The 18,255-nt window shown below is 49.1% G+C and overlaps 1 protein-coding gene across 6 annotated transcripts in view; it reads left to right on the top strand.

The window, feature by feature from the left end:
* The window catches only part of LOC122369108 (voltage-gated potassium channel subunit beta-2-like), an 83,770-nt gene that overhangs the window by 52,733 nt on the left and 12,782 nt on the right, over positions 1-18,255 (top strand). For all 6 annotated transcript variants that reach the window (XM_043343545.1, XM_043343553.1, XM_043343589.1 and 3 more), the window contains 7 exons: positions 5,483-5,727; positions 6,897-7,104; positions 11,517-11,644; positions 11,901-12,107; positions 15,037-15,131; positions 16,005-16,070; positions 17,897-18,106. In XM_043343545.1, the coding sequence (XP_043199480.1) occupies positions 5,483-5,727; positions 6,897-7,104; positions 11,517-11,644; positions 11,901-12,107; positions 15,037-15,131; positions 16,005-16,070; positions 17,897-18,106 (1,159 nt within the window). The remainder of the gene's footprint in view (positions 1-5,482; positions 5,728-6,896; positions 7,105-11,516; positions 11,645-11,900; positions 12,108-15,036; positions 15,132-16,004; positions 16,071-17,896; positions 18,107-18,255) is intronic.

Genomic DNA, 18,255 nt, shown 5'->3' with positions numbered 1-18,255 from the left:
AAGAAGTTGTGAACTGCGGTTATAGCCCATCGTTTTACCATAAAAGCAGCATTCATCCGTTAACTGGCCATTCAATCGCTCAGTTTTCATCAGTAGTATTATGCTGACAATGAGAATGAATCTGATTAGGCCCATTTGTAAGAGGTCATCTGGACTGACATTTCAGCCTTCGAATGGTCCATTAATGCCCGCATCAGACCGGTGTGGCGCCATCATGAGACGCTCAAGGGGCCTAACGCTCGTCATTCGAGGACATCCTGCGATTGTGTAGCTGGAAAATACCTCCAGTCAGGAATTTAGTGATTATGTTCGTCGAAGTGTCTGTGTCGGCAGATCTTTGATTGATATTTAATTTGCTTTGATATTTGATTGCAGATTACTAAGCGATAACCAACCGTCTAACAAACTTACACTCAGAAACTCAAGGCCCAGCTGACTGACAAGTCGATGATCCGCTCTAACGGATCTGTTCCCGCTTCTGCGCTCGTTTTCGTCCCGTGTTCGTCCCGTCTCCGTCCCTTCCCCGTCTCGTCTTCCTCCAGTTTTCTTTATTTTTCCCTCGTCTCTGTCTCCGCCTCCGTATACGTCCCGTCTCCGTCCCCGTCTCCGTCCTGTCTCCGTCCTGTCTCCGTCCTGTCTCCGTCCCGTCTCCGTCCCGTCTCCGTCCTGTCTCCGTCCCCATCCCCACCTTCTGGTCTTTTACACCGTCCTCATGCCGTTCTGGTCTCATATGAAGGCGATACCGGGCATAGGGCAATATACCGTTGCTATCCTGCTCCCCGTGATGCTTATATGCATTACCATTAGATGTAGCCCGTCGGGGGACGGGGGTGGGGAGGAGGGGGGGGGGAGAGGGGGCACATGGGAGCGTCAATTACTGATACAGAGCTGTGAGGTCAGCTGGACAACCCAAAGCAGTTCATGAGAAATGTGTTAGGCTGGTTTGTAGTAGGTATATTTACTAGTTCATATTCGTTTTAATTGTAGGTATGTACATAAATACGAGTATACAATTTTGTTAGAATCCTGCCCAGGTGTATCGATGTCTTATTGTCATTTATGCATTCGCATATTTGACTAGTCTCCTGAATCATTTATTCTAGGTGATCTGTGACAAATATTGAGTCGTACGCTGCTGTCTCCGATTGCAGAATGAAGCCGAGTGCGAGGGCATGTATAAAAGATGCATGATATGTGCAATAATCCAATTGCACTATGTCGACCGCCGATTATTGACACGCGGCGTAAGATGAATGACATGGGCTGGGAAGCGCAGCGGGGGCCGAACACCGCCGTCCAGCAGCCACTACCTATCTGATAGTGTGTCTGTCTGTCTGTCTGTCTGTCTGTCTGTCTGTCTGTCTGTCTGTCTGTCTGTCTGTCTGTCTGTCTGTCTGTCTGTCTGTCTGTCTGTCTGTCTGCCTGTCTGTCTGTCTTATTTCTCGGACAGCTGGATCGGTCTGCACGTCTGGCAGCCCTCTCCCCTGCACTATGTATAATGAGGATTGGATGCAGAACCGTTTTTATAGTCACCTGCATTGTGCAGCTCTCTCTGTCTCTGTCTGTCTGTCTGTCTGTCTGTCTGTCTGTCTGTCTGTCTGTCTGTCTGTCTGTCTGTCTGTCTGTCTGTCTCCTCTTTTTCTCTCCCTATCCCGTCCTCTCTAGGCTGTTTCATTGGCCGATCTCCTGTCACGTTTTACTGTTTATTTGATCGGTCACCATCAGAGCTTCTATTTCTCCCCGAGGTCGGGGTTTATTGCCCTAGGCCCTAGCTTGATGCCTTTAGCTTCCCTCACTCACATTACAGCACTGAGCTCCATTGAGTTTGGTGGTCCATTTCCAACGACAGACTTCGTTACTCCCCGACAATTGACCAACAGTGCTCACCATTTGCATTGGTGGGCAATGGTGAGCTCTACACACGAAATATCACAAATGTTCGGGTACCTGCTCTACTGATTTTTGACTTTTGGAGCGTGCTGATCCGCCGTACAAAAGCATCCGCCTGAACCAAGCAGAGGGGCTGCGGAAGGCAGAGTGAGGGAAGTGAGCTGGAACGTTGGCTATTCATCCAAGTTTCGAATTCACACGACTCTACTGCGACATTGACTGGAAGAAATCCATCGGGAAGTGAGCGGGCTATTTCTGACGCAGTCGCAAACATCGTCAGAAAGTCAAGGGTGCAATCCGGCCTTGCAATCCATAGCAGTACGCGATTCAATAACAGAGAGACACTTGTCGGGAAGTCTGATTAATCTCTGTTCTAGATTTTATATATGTTCAGGACTGAGCGAAATAATTATAACCCTCTTCATATTCACTTCTAGGCACGATAGTAGCTGATAATGAGGGCAGCTGTTTTCTTATGTGAAGAATGCTTCCATCTGCAACTTTTTATTCAAATTGACTAATTTACATTCTGAATGATGAGAGCTAGCGCTTCAAAGTGAATTCCCCTTCTGCCGTGCATTGGCCATCTCGTAAATGAAGGAAACAGACATGGCTGTTCTACTTGAATAATAATTAATACATTATGAGGTTAATTTGCTGTATTTGACAGATTTACCGCTTATGCATAATGAAAATATCTCGCATATCTCGGTATCGTCAGTGTCAGTGTAAGTGTCGTAAAATGCCAGAATACCTAAATATTTTATCATTTCGCCTCATATGGTACAATGACACGGAATGTGTCATAAAACATTCAGACTGTATGCTGAGAAGTATGAACCAGATTACTGCATTACATGGGGACGCCGGGCAAAATTGATTTACTTGAGCGACCCATAAACTTGGCGAAAATCTCCAATGGCAAGAGCGAACAAAGGGATTGCTTCTTGTGACCCTCGTCACCCTACCACCCCATCATCATGAGCGTAAATTAGTTGATTCAACGCTCTCGCTCATACCCAGTAATTTCAGGCCACGGCGCTCATTTAAAGCTTTCCCTCAGTTGTGCGATAGTTCCATCGTGCCACTGCCAATGCCATAGCACCGGCGCGGTGGGTAGGGGGTAATAAAGACCGGCCGAGGGGCGCCCTTTGCCGCTGGATAAGTCCTCCTCAGTCGGTATACTCATATGGTGCCCTCGTGTACCCTGCCGAGTCGCGACTGTCGGCGTCGGTGTGTCGGACACTGTCACCCCTCCCCCTCCCCGCCCCCGTCCGCACCTGGTTTTTTTTTTTTTTGCTCCGCCAGCCTAAAGCCAGTCTGGAGCCGGGGGTCATTACATCTGGCAATTTTGGCCAGGAACAAAGTTTTACGTTAAGCCGGTTTATGTGAACCCGGAAGCAATAGCAACGTGGGAGCCTATCCTTAGTGTGTGTGAGCAAATCTAATGGGGGAACTTACTTTTGCCGAAGTGCCGAAAAAGCCGGAACAAAACACAGATGAAGAAACGTTAAGACCTGATTTACACCGGCGCCGCTTGTCCTGGGGGAGGGGGAGGGCAGCGCCAGAGCGGCGCCTGGGGGGGGGGGGCTGACGCCAGGGGAACGGCGCTATAAAGCGACGACATGGAACTGCGACATAGCAATGCGGAAGACACTGCAGTGAGTGGCACAAAGGAACAAAATCGATGAACTTTGAGGAAAGCCTCATTTATTTCCCTCCTAGAGTTTGACATTCCAAAGGCGACGCCATACCACAGTTGTTGGACCATGTGGCTATGGCATTGCACCTACGTTCTAGAACTGCAACTGAAACCGACCTGCACACCAAACCTATGTGCGGAGCGGACACAGTGGTGCCTGACTCACGTCCGTCCATCGACCTGTGACCAGCGATGGTCGGGGGCAGGCGCAGGGCCACCGGTACGCCGGAACCTTACCACCGCGGGACACGCGACACTACCGACCCCAGGCGCCGGCACCGGCGGCCGGCAGGGTAGGTGTCATTCCACCTCTGCCAGAAGTTAACTGTATAGACACCCGGCCGTGACCTGGCCGAGTATCCACAGAGGTGTCGGTGGATCCTCTGTTTGCAGGCAGCTCATCCGTTGTAATTTCGATTAGTGGGTCAGTCGTGTGAGCAAACAAAGCTCGCAGTGACCCGAGGACTAATTAGCGATAACTGTCGGTCTGTCACGCAACCCGTGCACCTGACTGCCGTCGGGCCTCGCGTATATGCACGGTGGTATAGGGATTTTATATGCCCTGCCAGACTGGTGATTCGTCAGTGATTTTCCTGTCGCTGTCTTATTAGAGCATAGTTGACTGGCTAAATGTTTCTGAAGCATACCGCTATTTTCATAGTCACTTTTCCGATTTAAGGCATTCTGGTCGTTGCTTGGCACAAAAGAAAAGACATACAGTGGCGGCGGAACACCCTCAATTAAGGGGGGGGGGGCACTGGCGACTTTTGATCCCATTCTTTCCATGCAACGCCCATAGGGCTAATGTTAAAATGCCAAAATCAAAGGGGGGCACGGTGCCCCGGTGCCACCCCCGTTCCGCCGCCTATGAAGACATACATATTTCATTCCAAAGTCCCGCTGGAATTTTAATACATTTATAGATGGCAAATTGTATGGTTCCTGTGACATCCCAGCCTAGTTAATAAAGTTATGTTCTGGGAAAGCATAATCACACTCGTGTAAACCACTTTAAATCTCGCACAGCCCTTCCAATATAATATTAGAGCACAACCAGGGCTGCGGAGTCGGAGGCGGAGTCGGAGTCAGTCGGAGTCGACAGTTGTGACCGGTGTCGGAGTCGGAGTCACCGCAAATCCATCGACTCCGCAGCCCTGCCAGGACTGCGGAGTCGGAGTCGGAGTCGGAGTCAGTCGGAGTCGACAGTTGTGCCCGGAGTCGGAGTCGGACTTGGAGTTGGTTTTCTAAAGCCGGAGTCAGAATCGGAGTGGCCGAAAATCCATCGACTCCGCAGTCCTGAGCACAACTTTTCCGCACCGCAAAATGACTATGGCATTTTACGTTTGTACACTGCCGTTCTCAATAGCACAGTCATTTCGACATCTGCCCGACGGCACCAAGCATGGCTTCATGGCAACTTCGGACAGTTATTGCAGAAGTTTTAGAACTGGAGTGGTTTCAGGGTGATGCAACATACTGCGATAATTGCAGTCTCGCTGGGGTGTTGGACTATCAAATAATTAACTCATTTAACAATCATAATAAATGCATGTTACGGTTCATATACACCTAAGCCCACTCTAAAGACTTATTTTTCATTATATGATTTCGGAAACATGGTGTGTCATTACCTACTGCAATCACGTCCATTATCTTTAATAACTCTTGAAAGCTCAAACAGCTTGTTAGTTAAATGCGGGATGCATAAATGCGATATTTCTAGTGTAAAATTATAAAAGGCTTTGTGGTGAAAGCGTTCGGACCGAAATATCTGTAAAAGCAGCTCATCAAAATCAAGCATTACCACCACTGGGGCTGGGGGCGGTCCAGCGAATTAGCAGATAATTCGCGTGCGCCAAGTCTCTGACCTTTGACCCGACCCTGTTCCAGCGCGCCGATCGCCAGTCTGGACGGTCTGGAGGACCTGCAGATCTCACGCGGAGAGAGCACGGCCACAGATATGGACGCGTCTCCCACCTCCCAGGAGCCGGCGGGAGGCGGCGCCGGCGGCGGCCTGACCGTACCGCGGCTCTCGGCACAGCTCAGTCGACAGAGCTCCAGCGTCGGATCGTCACAGAACGTCCGGTACCGACCGCTAGGGAAGAGCGGTCTCAGAGTACCCAGTATAGGGTTAGGTGAGAATGGGGGGATTCGGGTGGGGAGACCATGGTGGGATGGCATGGACTGGGGAGTTGGGTAAGCTGGGGGTAAATTGGTGAGTGGTGATCCAAGGGAGATTGGTGAGACTGAAGAAGACTGGCCAGTTTTACAGACTGGTTAGACGACAGGAGACTGGTGATTGATAACCTAATTAGATCACTGAGGTTTGATGGGACTGATGAGCTGGGAGAGACTGGTAAAATTATGAGACTGCTGAGCCAGGTAAGTCGGGTGAGACTGTTACGACTGCGGTGAGACTCGTATGGTGAGACCTTTAAAACTCGGTAGAGCGCCGCCGTGACCCGGTGTCACCCTCGCCGCCCTGACGGATTGATCGATGCACTGTGGAACGGCCGAGACCGCCAGGTCGGACCTGTGCTGTGCCGTCGCCATTTGTTGGGTTGATGTGGAACTAACCCGGATTAATGGATGGCGTTCCTAGAACTCCAGAGGCGGCACAGTGGCGGTCGGGGTCCTTATACTGCTCCCGACAATGTGCCGCTTTAACAATCGTTGCCGATAGTCGTTTAGTCGTTCACACCGCAATTCGTTCACAGTGTTCAGAATTCGCAGATTTCCGGAAGAATCATTCGGCTGTCTTTTTACTCAGCATAGTCAAGCATTTTATTAAGAGCTGTGGACTCACTGTTAATGAGGGAGCATTAAGTTCGTTCCGTGACTGATCAGCCTGTCAGCAGCTACAGGGCAGCCTGTTTTGTCAGAACGCGTTATCACCCAGCTGAGCTACGGTCGCGTGCGTTGAACACTATCATCGACGGCTGATCAGTTGGCTCAGAGCTGACAGTTTTCGCGCTCTGCAGCCGGCGTGGTCAGCACCAGGGGCGGGACGCGGGGGACCGGACGTGCCAGTAGCACAGACACGCTGCAGTGGGACGTGTTTCAGGGGTCTGTCAGGTCACGTTTGTACCTCTGGCGCCGCCTATACCGGAAAGTGTAGTGACATTTAGCTGTCAATTTACTGGTAACACTTGGCGATAGCATTAGGCGAGTGATTGTGCGTGCTTAGAGGCAAATTACATAGACAGTGGTAACATCACAACCATTTCAAACTAGTGCAGCGCCAGGACGTTATGACCAACACGATGTCTAAGTGTCATGTGACAACTCCATGTGACCGTTCCAGGGACCTGGGTGACACTGAGTCCCCAGGTGTCAGATGACACCGCTGAGGAGGTGATCACCTGTGCCTACGAGAACGGTATCAATCTGTTCGACACCGCCGAGTTCTACTCTGGAGATCAGGCAGAGCTGCGGCTGGGCCGCATCCTAAAGAAACAGGGCTGGCGGAGGACCGGGTTCATAGTCATCACAAAGGTCTACTGGTCCAACCGGTAAGTGCACTGAGAGCTCAGACAGGGGCCCGGAGGAGACTGAAAGCCCAGACGCAAGGCTGTGCTAGCGAAAATGCGCCAGTGCGTCGTCTTTACCATATAGCGGTTAAATTTTGGTGGTTGTAAAAGGCGCCCTTGAGGGTCGTATGGTCACTCATGAATTTTCCTGATAATCCTGAATACTTATGTTCAAGTAAATTACCAACGACAGGCTGCTTTTTCTGAGCTTATCATTTGAAAATTACATTTAACTAGATTGGTGCTACGCTCAGCATTTAGGTGCCAGATTCAGAAAAAAGAGTAAGGCGTACCGATGAATAGGTGCCAGAAACAGCTAATTAAGGTCATTTTCCATGATTGGTGCTGGTATCCACCAAATAGGTGCTGAGGACCAATTTTGGGGCGAGTCAGCTTTTAGGTGCCAGAAATAGCTTTTCTGGGACGCAATTAAATGGCGTCCGAATAAATTTACTTTATTTACTGGCGAATCCCCTTGGCGAGCGGTGCCCTGCGACGGTGTTCGTTGTCAAAGTTCAATGACCTGCCGGCTCTGCTGCTTTTCGTTCAGTTTTGGCAGCGAAGAAAATGAGCCAAGAGCACGTGCTCTCCGCTCGGCGCCAGCCGCGGCCCGTCATGCGGGAGAGATTCACGCGCTGACGGCGCACCCCTGGCCCGATCACCCCCAAATGTTAATACAAAGGCCGCCCACGCCCACAGATTCGGCATGCCAAATTTCACGCCGATACGCGGCGCCTTTCAGGCGCAATAAGACACATAAGACATGACACACGGATGGATGGAGATTGGACGGACGACTTATAAATAATAATATAGACTAGAATACAGGTTTACGCGATAACTGTACGTTTGGATAGATATTGTTGATGGGGCCATTAGTTTGGTTGTCAAAACTTGTATGTTTATATAAGTAGGGTTGAGTTTGATAGTTGCTTTATCTAATTGTATAGTAGGTAGGTATGGCTTTTCGAAGAGCACTACGGATCCAAAAGTTTGGACATTGAATTATTTATAAAAAAACGCCCGCCCGCCGCCAACCGCAAACGCCGCAAAAATAAACAACGACCGCCGCCAACCGCTAACAACACCGCAAACACCGCAATAAACCGCCCACATTGCGCGCCCGCCCGCGGCCAACCGCAAACGCCGCAAAAAAAACGCCCGCATCGCCCGCCCGCCCGCCGCCAACCGCAAACGCCTCGAAAAAAACGGCCGCCCGCCGACAAACGCAAACACCGCAAAAATGCGCAAAACGAACGCCCGAAATGCCGGCGAAAACGTCGCAAAAAAATAAACAATCGCCCGCCCAACGCAAAAACGCAAAAACGCCGAAAAAACCGTCCGCATCGCACGCACGCTAACCGCCAACCGGAAACGCCTAAAAATCGCCCGCCCGCCACCAAACACAAACACCGCAAAAAAGCGCCCGCTCGCCCCAAACGCAAACACCGTAAAAAGGAAACAAAAAAGCGCCCGCCCGCCCCCAAACGCAAAACGCGCAAAACGCACGCCCGAAACGCCAACGCAAACGTCGCAATAAATTAAAACAAATAAAAAATCGCCCGCCCGCCGCAAACCGCAAAAAACGCAAAAATGCCGCAAACAAATCAAAACCGCCCGCATCGCCCGCCCGCCCGCCGCCAAACTCAAACACCGCCGCAAAAAACTGCCCGCATCGCACGCCTGCCCGCCGCCAACCGCAAAACGCCGCAAAAAAACGGCCGCCCGCCGACAAACGCAAACACCGCAAAAACGCAAACACCGCCGCAAAAAACCGCCCGCATCGCACGCCTGCCCGCCGCCAACCGCAAAACGCCGCAAACGCCGCAACAAAGGAAACCGCCCGCATCGCACGCCCAACCGCCGCCAATCGAAAAAGCCGCAAAAGGCCCTACCCTACCCTACCAATATACATACCCTACCCATACCCTAGTCCTACCCTACCCTACCCTACCCTACCCTACCCTACCCTACCCTACCCTACCCTACCCTACCCTATCCTACCCTACCTATACCCGGCATACTCATGCCCTACTCATACTTGACCGAGGAGTTTTACCAAATTTGAGTGCTATCGTCTTACCTGTTCTTGAGATATATAAATGGGCCCCTGCACGTGCGCACGCGCTTAATAAACTCCAGATGACTTATGTCAGCCACCTATCTAAATTGTCCCCAAAAGTGTACAAAATTTGATTGAAATCGACCCAGGGATTCATCAGATGTACAAGCAGACCCCCTCACGTGTGCACGTGCATGAGTCCACCCCACCTGTGACACATGACCTTACATCGCTTGCTGAGTGCCCTGCCTGCCGACAGTCCAAGTTTCAGCGCAATCGGCCCAGAAACGGCTGAGTTATATGCAAGTACAATTTTCAAGGGTTTGCAATATCCGTAAGCGGGCGGTGCCTTGCAGCCTATGCCGTGCTGACTGATTGGCAAAAGTTTAAATGACATGCCGGCTAGCCATCGATCGGATTTCATCGGAAAATATGTCTAACGTTAACAAAACACGGTGGTATGCCTGAGTCATTTTCACGGAAGTTTATTGACTTTTTGATAATATTTTGGGTGGATATTGATCAGAAAAGAATGCTCTATCCGAATATGTGCGTTTCATGGTCAATTTTCAACGTTTTCAATACGTTAACGTGTTGTAAACGACAGCGCACTCGGCGCGCATCAACCTTTCAAAGGAATTTTACATTTTTAAGGAAATGGTAGACATAATCACTTTTTGTTTACCATCATCCATTTTCTCATATATTTACCTAAAAAATGGTACCACACCGATTTCATTCGGTCAAACAGTTTTCAAACGGCACCGATTTTTCCTCCACGAGGCACGAAAACGGTAATTTTTTCGCAACAATGGGTCCTGATGTGCACGTGACGCGCCCAACGTTATAAAACCATAACAATACGCTAGCTTTAGCTCTCCTGTATCGATTGGTGGCAACCGCGTGTCGCTGTGACAACTGGTCGTCAAGATATACGCCCGGAAAGGAGCAGGCGTCGCACCGATTTCGGCCAATATCGCCGTTTTTCGCGCCCCGTGTTAAACCAATGGCGAGCGTGCCTCGTGCTCGCGACGCCGCCAGAGACGCACCCCTGGTCGGATCGCGCCCAAATTTTAATACGATCGTTCGATTTGACCGCGCTTGTCGACTGCCAAATTTCACGCTCCTACATGGCGCCGTTCCGGCGCAAGACACCCAGATGTGGATGACACTTTTCGTTTGTGACACACAGACAACTTCTCTTTTATAATATATCCGACTAGACGGCATGTTTTGCGCTATAACTGTACGTTTTGATTAAATTGGTTTTACAAATGCATTATGCTGGGTTAAAAATCGTTTATTTGTATTATTTGGGTCCCTACCCATACCCTACCCTGCCCATACCCCACCCTGCCCATACCCTACCCTGCCCATACCCTACTCTGCCCATACACTGCTCATACCCTCCACATACTCTACCCTACCCTACTCATACCCTACTCATACTCGATTGAAGCTGTGTACCAAATTTGAGCGCAATGGCCCAGCCGTTCCTTAGATATAGGACCGACCCCTCACGTGCGCACGTTCAGTCGGTCCACCGCACCTGTATCACATGACCATGCATCGCCTGGTGAGTGCCCTGCCCACCCACAGTTCAATTTCCAGCACAATCGGCCCAGTAGTGGCTGAGTTGTTGCAAGAATAAATTTACTTTATTTACTGGCGAATCCCCTTGCCGAGCGGTGCCCTGGCCCCTGCTCCGGTGTTCGCTGTCAAAGTTCAATGACCTGCCGGCTCTGCTGCTTTTCGTTCAGTTTTGGCAGCGAAGAAAATGAGCCAAGAGCACGTGCTCTCCGCTCGGCGCCAGCCGCGGCCCGTCATGCGGGAGAGATTCACGCGCTGACGGCGCACCCCTGGTCCGATCACGCCCAAATTTTAATACAATGGCCGCCCACGCCCACAAATTCGGCATGCCAAATTTCACGTCGCTATGCGGCGCCGTTTCGGCGCAATAAGACACATAAGTCCTGACACACGGATGGATGGATGGATGGAGATTGGACGGACGACTTATAAATCATAATATAGATTAACATGTAAGTGACAGATATTGTAATGACTTGTGAATATTCATAGTTGTGTTATGAGGTTATCGGTGGAGCCAACAAATAACTAAATGCACTTACTTTTATTATTAGAATAAAAGTAAGTGCATTTAGGTATTTGTTGGCTCCACCGATAACCTCATAACAAAAAATATGTCCCTAAATAATCAGAATATTGATATCCTGTGCTGATAAGGCGTGAAGTTTATCGATTCACTTTGATAGAATTTCCATGGAATATATTACAAGGTTCTTGACTGACCTTCCTTGGCAATTCTCAGGGGAGAAGACAGAGGACTCTCTCGGAAAAGGATAATAGAGTCGCTAAAGGCTTCACTAGAACGTCTACAACTGGAGTATGTTGACATCTTCATCATTCAGAAGATGGATCCCAAGTGTCCTATGGAAGGTAAGCCTGGTCTTCTCCCGGTAATGGGCTAATTGATGCGTTTAAATATGCATACAATAAATGTTACCTAAAAATAGAAACATTTCAAGAGAGTGAAAATTAGCAAAACACGGGCAAGTTCGATTCATACAAGACATTACAGCTTTTTGATTATTGTTATTATTTAATTGTAATTAATGTGCCTGCCGGAATGCAGTCAGGACTATATGTGACTTTCGCTTCCCTGACTCCCTTCCATCTCCCCTGTCCCCTGCAGAGGTGGTGCGTGCCTGTACCTACTGCATCAACCAGGGCTGGGCCATGTACTGGGGAACGGCCAAGTGGACTCCCGCTGAGATATTCGAGGCGTACACCAACTGCCGTCAGTTCAACTGCATCCTGCCTATCGTCGAGCAGACGGAGTATCACATGTTCTGCCGGGAGAAGACAGAGCTCTACATGCCAGAGACGTTCAACAAGATAGGTGAGAGACGGGTGTGGAGCGGGGGACGTAAATAGGTAGGAAGATGGATGGCCGTGAGCTCGGGGTGATAATGGCCGTATAGCTCGGTGCGGTGACCCAGAGTTCACAGGTATTATCTTCTGCGTAGCTGTAGTTTGCATATCTGCTAAGTTTTAGTGTGGATTGAAGAACAGATTCGAAACTTTAGCACAGCCATAGACATGGAAAACAATTGTAAGTCTCCGACTTTACAGCTTCAAGATTGAGATGTGAGCGAGCACCAATAAATCACTTTACCGCTCAGTACCAGCCCTATTTCCACTAAGCAGTTCGCATTACGAAACACGCTTCGCTGAAAAATGTAAATCGCTCTGAGGCCTCTTGCACCAAAATCCTCTTGCACCAATGCTTGGATTATTTTGCATCGTATACCCAGTCCAAGTCTCAAATGTAACAATTTGCGTGCAATATTTAGCAAGCACATGTAGGATTACGTATTGGGCTATTGCAAACAAATTTACCACCGTTAGATTAGCTTATTCTGAAACCGGTTTTTCGATTTTACCTAGCTAGGTAGTTTGGTGCAAGAGGCCTCTGATCAGATTTCCGCATCCGTGTTCATAATTTCATCACTCTGTCATCATAATTGCAAATGAAACCCGCACCCGCTGGGCGAACGCGTCAAGTTTGTGAGCATTTCTTTTTGGTCTGATCTGCTTTGGACAGTTCCATTTTGGCTGCGGTCTGCTGGCGGCGGTCCGGGCGGGGATCGGGGGGGGGGGGGGCGCCTGCGGCAGTTGCGTCGGAATCGAACACCGCCCCCGCGCGGGTGGGCCTCCGAAATTGAACGGCTCCAAAAGGCTCAGCCTGTTTTCCCACCTCACTCGATTGTTTGTTTGCTGCCCGCTGATGGATGGTGAAAGGTGCTAAACTTATTCGCAAATATCTTTGGAGGCGGAATTGGCTTTTGCTCTTTTATGTTTTAGCAGTATAATCTTTAGTTTGATAAATTTATTTAATACCACTCTTCCCGATCCTGACGTTTCTTTATGCTACACACCTTGCCCATATTTCTAATGCATTTAAGATTATAATATTTAGAAAAAAGAATAGGTACACTGATTGTGAATTATCGGAAATGGAAACGTACCTATTGCATGGTTCCCACTCGTATTTGAATTACCCAATCCAAGCTTTAGTTGCCACGCTTAAAGATTATTCTGAAGCGTCTCTATATGCATCTTTGCTACGTATTATGCTAAATGCACGTCCAGTTTTCCAACCGCACTTAATAATGTTTCGAAAGCAAATCTTCAATAGATTGCGGGCACAGCTACAAAATGTATCATATATTTGGAAACTTTTGATTAATGCTTAAAATCCCATGTTAGCTTGCGAGGCACGAACATTACAAACATTCTTTAAGAAGCCACTAAAACACTCACACCACTCACACGTAACTATATACAAGTATAATTGTCAATCATGTGACAGTTGATTCGAAGTTGTCGACTGGGACAAGCTGTGCCGCCGAGCACCAATGTAGTGCGGCACAGCCTACCAGGCTACGCTAGAATCTCGCCCGCCGCCTGCATATGAGGGCTCATCTCACTGCCTACTCGGAACATCTAAATGGCAAATAACATCAATATTAGATAGGTATTTAATGTGGCAATTGCACCAAGTTGAGGCACAATGTTTTGCTGTCATTCAAAACAATATGCAGTTGTTGGACGACGTTTAGCTCCCGAGCTGAATTGCAGCTTCCGGGCATACCTTTTGGGGACGACACTTTCCTCGAAGTGTGCTGAGCCGCTGTTTGTCAGAACCAGACATTGGCGTTTGGGAAGGCAAGAGGTATTTAAGCCTTTTCACTTGTGAATTTTAGCACTTATCTTTTAGCACTTAGTGATTCATATGCCTCGTTTCTCTTTATCGTCGAACGCAGAGGCTTAGCCGCTCAAGCAATAAAACTGGAGGAGATATTTCTCATTTTGACAGGCACGATGCTTAAGAATCTCTAGAAATTCTAGCTTGATGCATCGGAATTTGACTGGTCTTGAAGTAAAAGACCCCCATTCATCCTTGCTAGCAATATGGAAACTTGAAATATGCTCACGGCGATAGACGCCCATTTTTCACTTTTACCCTGCGTGAAAACATGTGAACTATCTTGCCGAAGCCTCTGTTGATCGCTGGTCGGCTTACTTTGTTTACCACTGGTCCACTCAATTACACTGATACAAATATTGAGTTTAGGGTACCTTGACTATAGTCACCTCATGACTATGACTATAGATGTGACGCGCACCATGTAACGAACACCAGTCAGAACAAGCGATGAAGCGACCACATCGTCCCAGCATCTAGTCCTGGCTGTCTGGAGAGAGCGCTCCAGCCGACAGGGGCGGCGTCGGCGATCTTGACCAATGACTTGGCCTCGCCCAGCTGCAATATCGTGCCCGCGTGTCTCTTCCACCTTCCATTTCTCTTCATTAGGAGGCGGCCGCTCTGTCGGTGACAGTGTGCCGCTCGTTCTCCAACCGAGTTCAAGTGACCGCGCGGCCCGTCGGAGAGCCGTAAATACCGATTGATGGGCTGCTCAGTCCCAGCTGTCCGCACAGGCCCGGCCATAGACGGCGGCCCTCAACGGCCGGTCGTCCCCGCGCCGGACCGGTCCGAGAAAACAGTCGAGATCGGCCCAGACCCGACCCATCAAAAATAGCGCCACAAATCAAAAATTGATCGCTGATTCTCTTTTGATTGGCCCATCTGTCGCGAATAGAAATGCAATACGATGATGTTATAACGTGCTGATTTTTATTTGTAGATACGACACGGCTGCTGACATGTAAGGCTGTTTGTATTTTATCACAATGCAGCCTTAGATTGGCTGGTTTCCGGGCGCACTGGTCTGCCATGACGCCACCCTTGGTCGGTGTGTCGTCAGGTGTGGGCTGCATGTCATGGAGTCCTCTGTCTATCGGACTCGTGTCGGGGAAGATGGAGGATGGTCTGCCGCTGTTCACCCGGCCATCATTCAAGGTAAGTCTGCTCCCTGCCAGCCCCGCCCCGCCCCGCGTCCCCCGTCCCCGCTCCCCCACCCCTCCGGCTCCTGCCTGCCGATATCTATGGGAACTGTAGCGAGAGTGACAGGATACTGAGAGAGTCGCGCGGGAGAGAGCAGATGTGTTTTCTTGGAGACCAGCGGGACCGGCGGCTGCCGTGCTTGTCTGACTAACTTCATTGTAGGCGTCTTAGAACTAGAGGATAATTCAGTCGTCAGAGGAAATCTGGGATTAATTTATTTTCTTGTAGCACTATCGGTATAGCGCTGTTCGCTTTAGCAGAACGGCACTGAAATATTGATTGAGTAGTTAACGTCTGAGCTTCGCCACGCAAAAAAGAGTCGTGAGGAAATTGTTATTGTTACAAATCCAACAGTAGTAATTGACGATAACGGGTCACTGATCAACTGCACTGCGATCTGTCATATTTATCCGGCCGTGTGATATGTCTTGACCCAAAGAGGTGAAAAGTAAGCCGCCTTTTTGCGCAAAAAAAAAAAATCAGTGGGATCTGCCTACATGAACCTTAATTGATATTTACGAATGTAGCTTGATCATTCGTAGGTAGGTAGCTAACTCAACGCACACCATTGCAGGTTTATAACCCTCCCACCTTTTACCGCCGACTCATTCCACCAAAACCAGCGCCCTACGTCGCGTCGGCTGTGCCGCCCATTTAACCTCCCAGCAATGGGTCCCGCGGCGCCTTTCCGGGCCAGCGGCAGTGCTCTCGTTCGGCGTGTTTTCCTCCGCCGACCAGGGCTCAGCTGTGTAATATCTGTCCGACCATCAAGCGCGTGAATAATCCGGCCACTTACCGCCGCCCCGACGGTCTCGGGTGTTGTTGCAGAGAAAATACGCCAGCTGGGACGGAAGCGACAACAACAAGCAGAACAACAACGCCAAAAGGGAGGAGGTGAGCCAGGGGATGAAGAGAGGGGTGGGGGGGGGATGTTCGAACAAGAAAGACAACAAGGATTTTAAAGGATTGGATTTAAGAGTCTTGGTTATTTATGATGGATGGCTATGCAAAAGACAATAGCATTTACCTACCTTCCCTTTTTATCAGCGAACGTGTATTTTTTATACCTATGATATTGGAATGAACAAAACTGTACCTACTATAAAACTGCAGAGAGGGGCGAGCGGAGCCATAGCTGCACTTGATCGATTTTGCTTTTCTGTTTTGTGAATTAAATAAAAAAGGTGAAAAGGGAAATATTAAAATAAAATATTAAATCTCAATAATTTGCATTTCTTTGGGCAGCCCGTTCATTATGATTTTTTTTTTCAGTATCCAGCCGTATCGTGCTGGTAAATTGTCCTTCCCATGCTTTGACAAAAGACTCCTTGTCGGCTCTGTCTAGGTCGGAGGTAGATATGTCTGTTTAGTACCAGGCTACCTGCTGGGTGCTGGCTACAATGCTACTAAGTAACAATTTGGAAGCATGACGTGGCTCCACGAGCTATTGAGGTTCGCTACGAATTCTGCACTCGTGCCCTTCGAACTGCCAAGGCACCTTGGGCTTCTTAGCTACCTCGGAGGGTTTGGTGACGAGTGGCGACGCTCTGTATGCACCTAATGAGGTCGTACCAAAAATGTTTGGCGTCAATTTTAGTGCTGAGAGGCGTCTCACTTTAGATCAGCCCCTCATCGACATCAACTTGACTGGGCGCCCTGAACTATCGAGAGGTCCTGACGCCTGATCGAGGACGTCTGGGCTCTTGAAAAAGTCTTGTTGCTAAAACATCCCTGCAAAATATGAACAGTCATGCATCATCTTCCTTATTTATCGTTCCTGTCACACACCATATCAGGGGCGGAGCTTTCTATTCAGTTGGTGCCGGTGGGGCGGCTGCCCCACCAACTTGCCATTTTGCCCCACCAATAATCGTTTTCCCCACCCACTTAAGCTTATTTTTAGGACTTTGTTGTTTAGCAAACCAATCTTCTTTGCATTGAGGAGATCAATTCAATTGCATTGAGGGTCTTTAAAGGGACCCTCCCACCTTCAAAAAAGTTAATGAATTGGCATGAAAGTGATGTCCCTTGGTTCAGAAAGAGCGAAAACGAATATCTACCAAATTTCACCGAAAAATATTCACTGGTTTTCAAGATATTAGGCTTTTACTTTTGTTTACTTTTTGGGATCTCCCCTGTTACTAGCGACTTTATTTGGAAGCAATAATTTGGCAGCCTTAAAGTGCGGCAGACGTTGCGCGCAAAGCAGCGTATACCACCACGTGTTAACGATGGTTTTAGTCTAAGATTTAAAAATCGTTAGATCTCCGCTGACGTCACAAATTCTAAGGGGGCATTCCAATGCATTAGCCCCTTAGAATCCGAAAACTGCAAGTTTAAAATTCCATATCTTCGAATTAAAGCATTTTTCGATGTTGTGAGTGCCCAAACCGGTATTTGCAGGCCATGGCCACCAATTTGGCTATCTCAACTCAAAACTAATGTTAAGGTGGGAGTGTCCCTTTAATGCAAAATATTATGTGTGCAATGAAAAGAATTGATTCAATATTGTATTTTAACCAACTTAACTTAACGGTCGGTCATTGTAGGTCTGACAACTTTTTTGCCCCACCAACTTCCCGATGTAAAGCTCCACCCATGCGCCATATATGTAGTGCTGGACTGTCCCATGTCCATGCTTTGGCTTCTCTGACCCTCCCTCGCGTAACGGACACCTTGCGGCTAGCAGCGGCAACTAAGTTTCCCGCTCTACTCGACAGATGTCGCCGTGGAACGCCGACAGGCTGAACGCCGAGGACGGCAAGCGGACGGCGGCGCGACTCCGCGAGATTTCCCTGCTGGCAGAGAAGCTGGGCTGCTCGGTCACCCAGCTGGCCGTGGCCTGGTCGCTGAAAAATGACACTGTCGGCTGCGTGTTGGTGGGCGCCGTCAACTGCCAGCAGGTCGTCGATCATATTCAGGCACTGGCGGTACGTTTTACGTCGGGATAGTGTCGCGGTCGGTTGGTTTGGTGACCCTGTTTGATCTAGGAGGGAAAGTTAATGATGGGTGGGACGTGCTTAGACATTTTCCGGGCTTATTTTACCCGCTATGCCATGCGCCATGCGCTCATTGAGCG

This window comes from Amphibalanus amphitrite, unplaced genomic scaffold, assembly GCF_019059575.1.
Source record: "Amphibalanus amphitrite isolate SeventyFive unplaced genomic scaffold, NRLGWU_Aamphi_draft 000033F_arrow, whole genome shotgun sequence".
Classification (NCBI taxonomy): Eukaryota; Metazoa; Arthropoda; class Thecostraca; order Balanomorpha; family Balanidae; genus Amphibalanus; species Amphibalanus amphitrite.
Note: the sequence above shows the minus strand (reverse complement) of the source record. Positions and strands in the feature narration are given on the sequence as shown.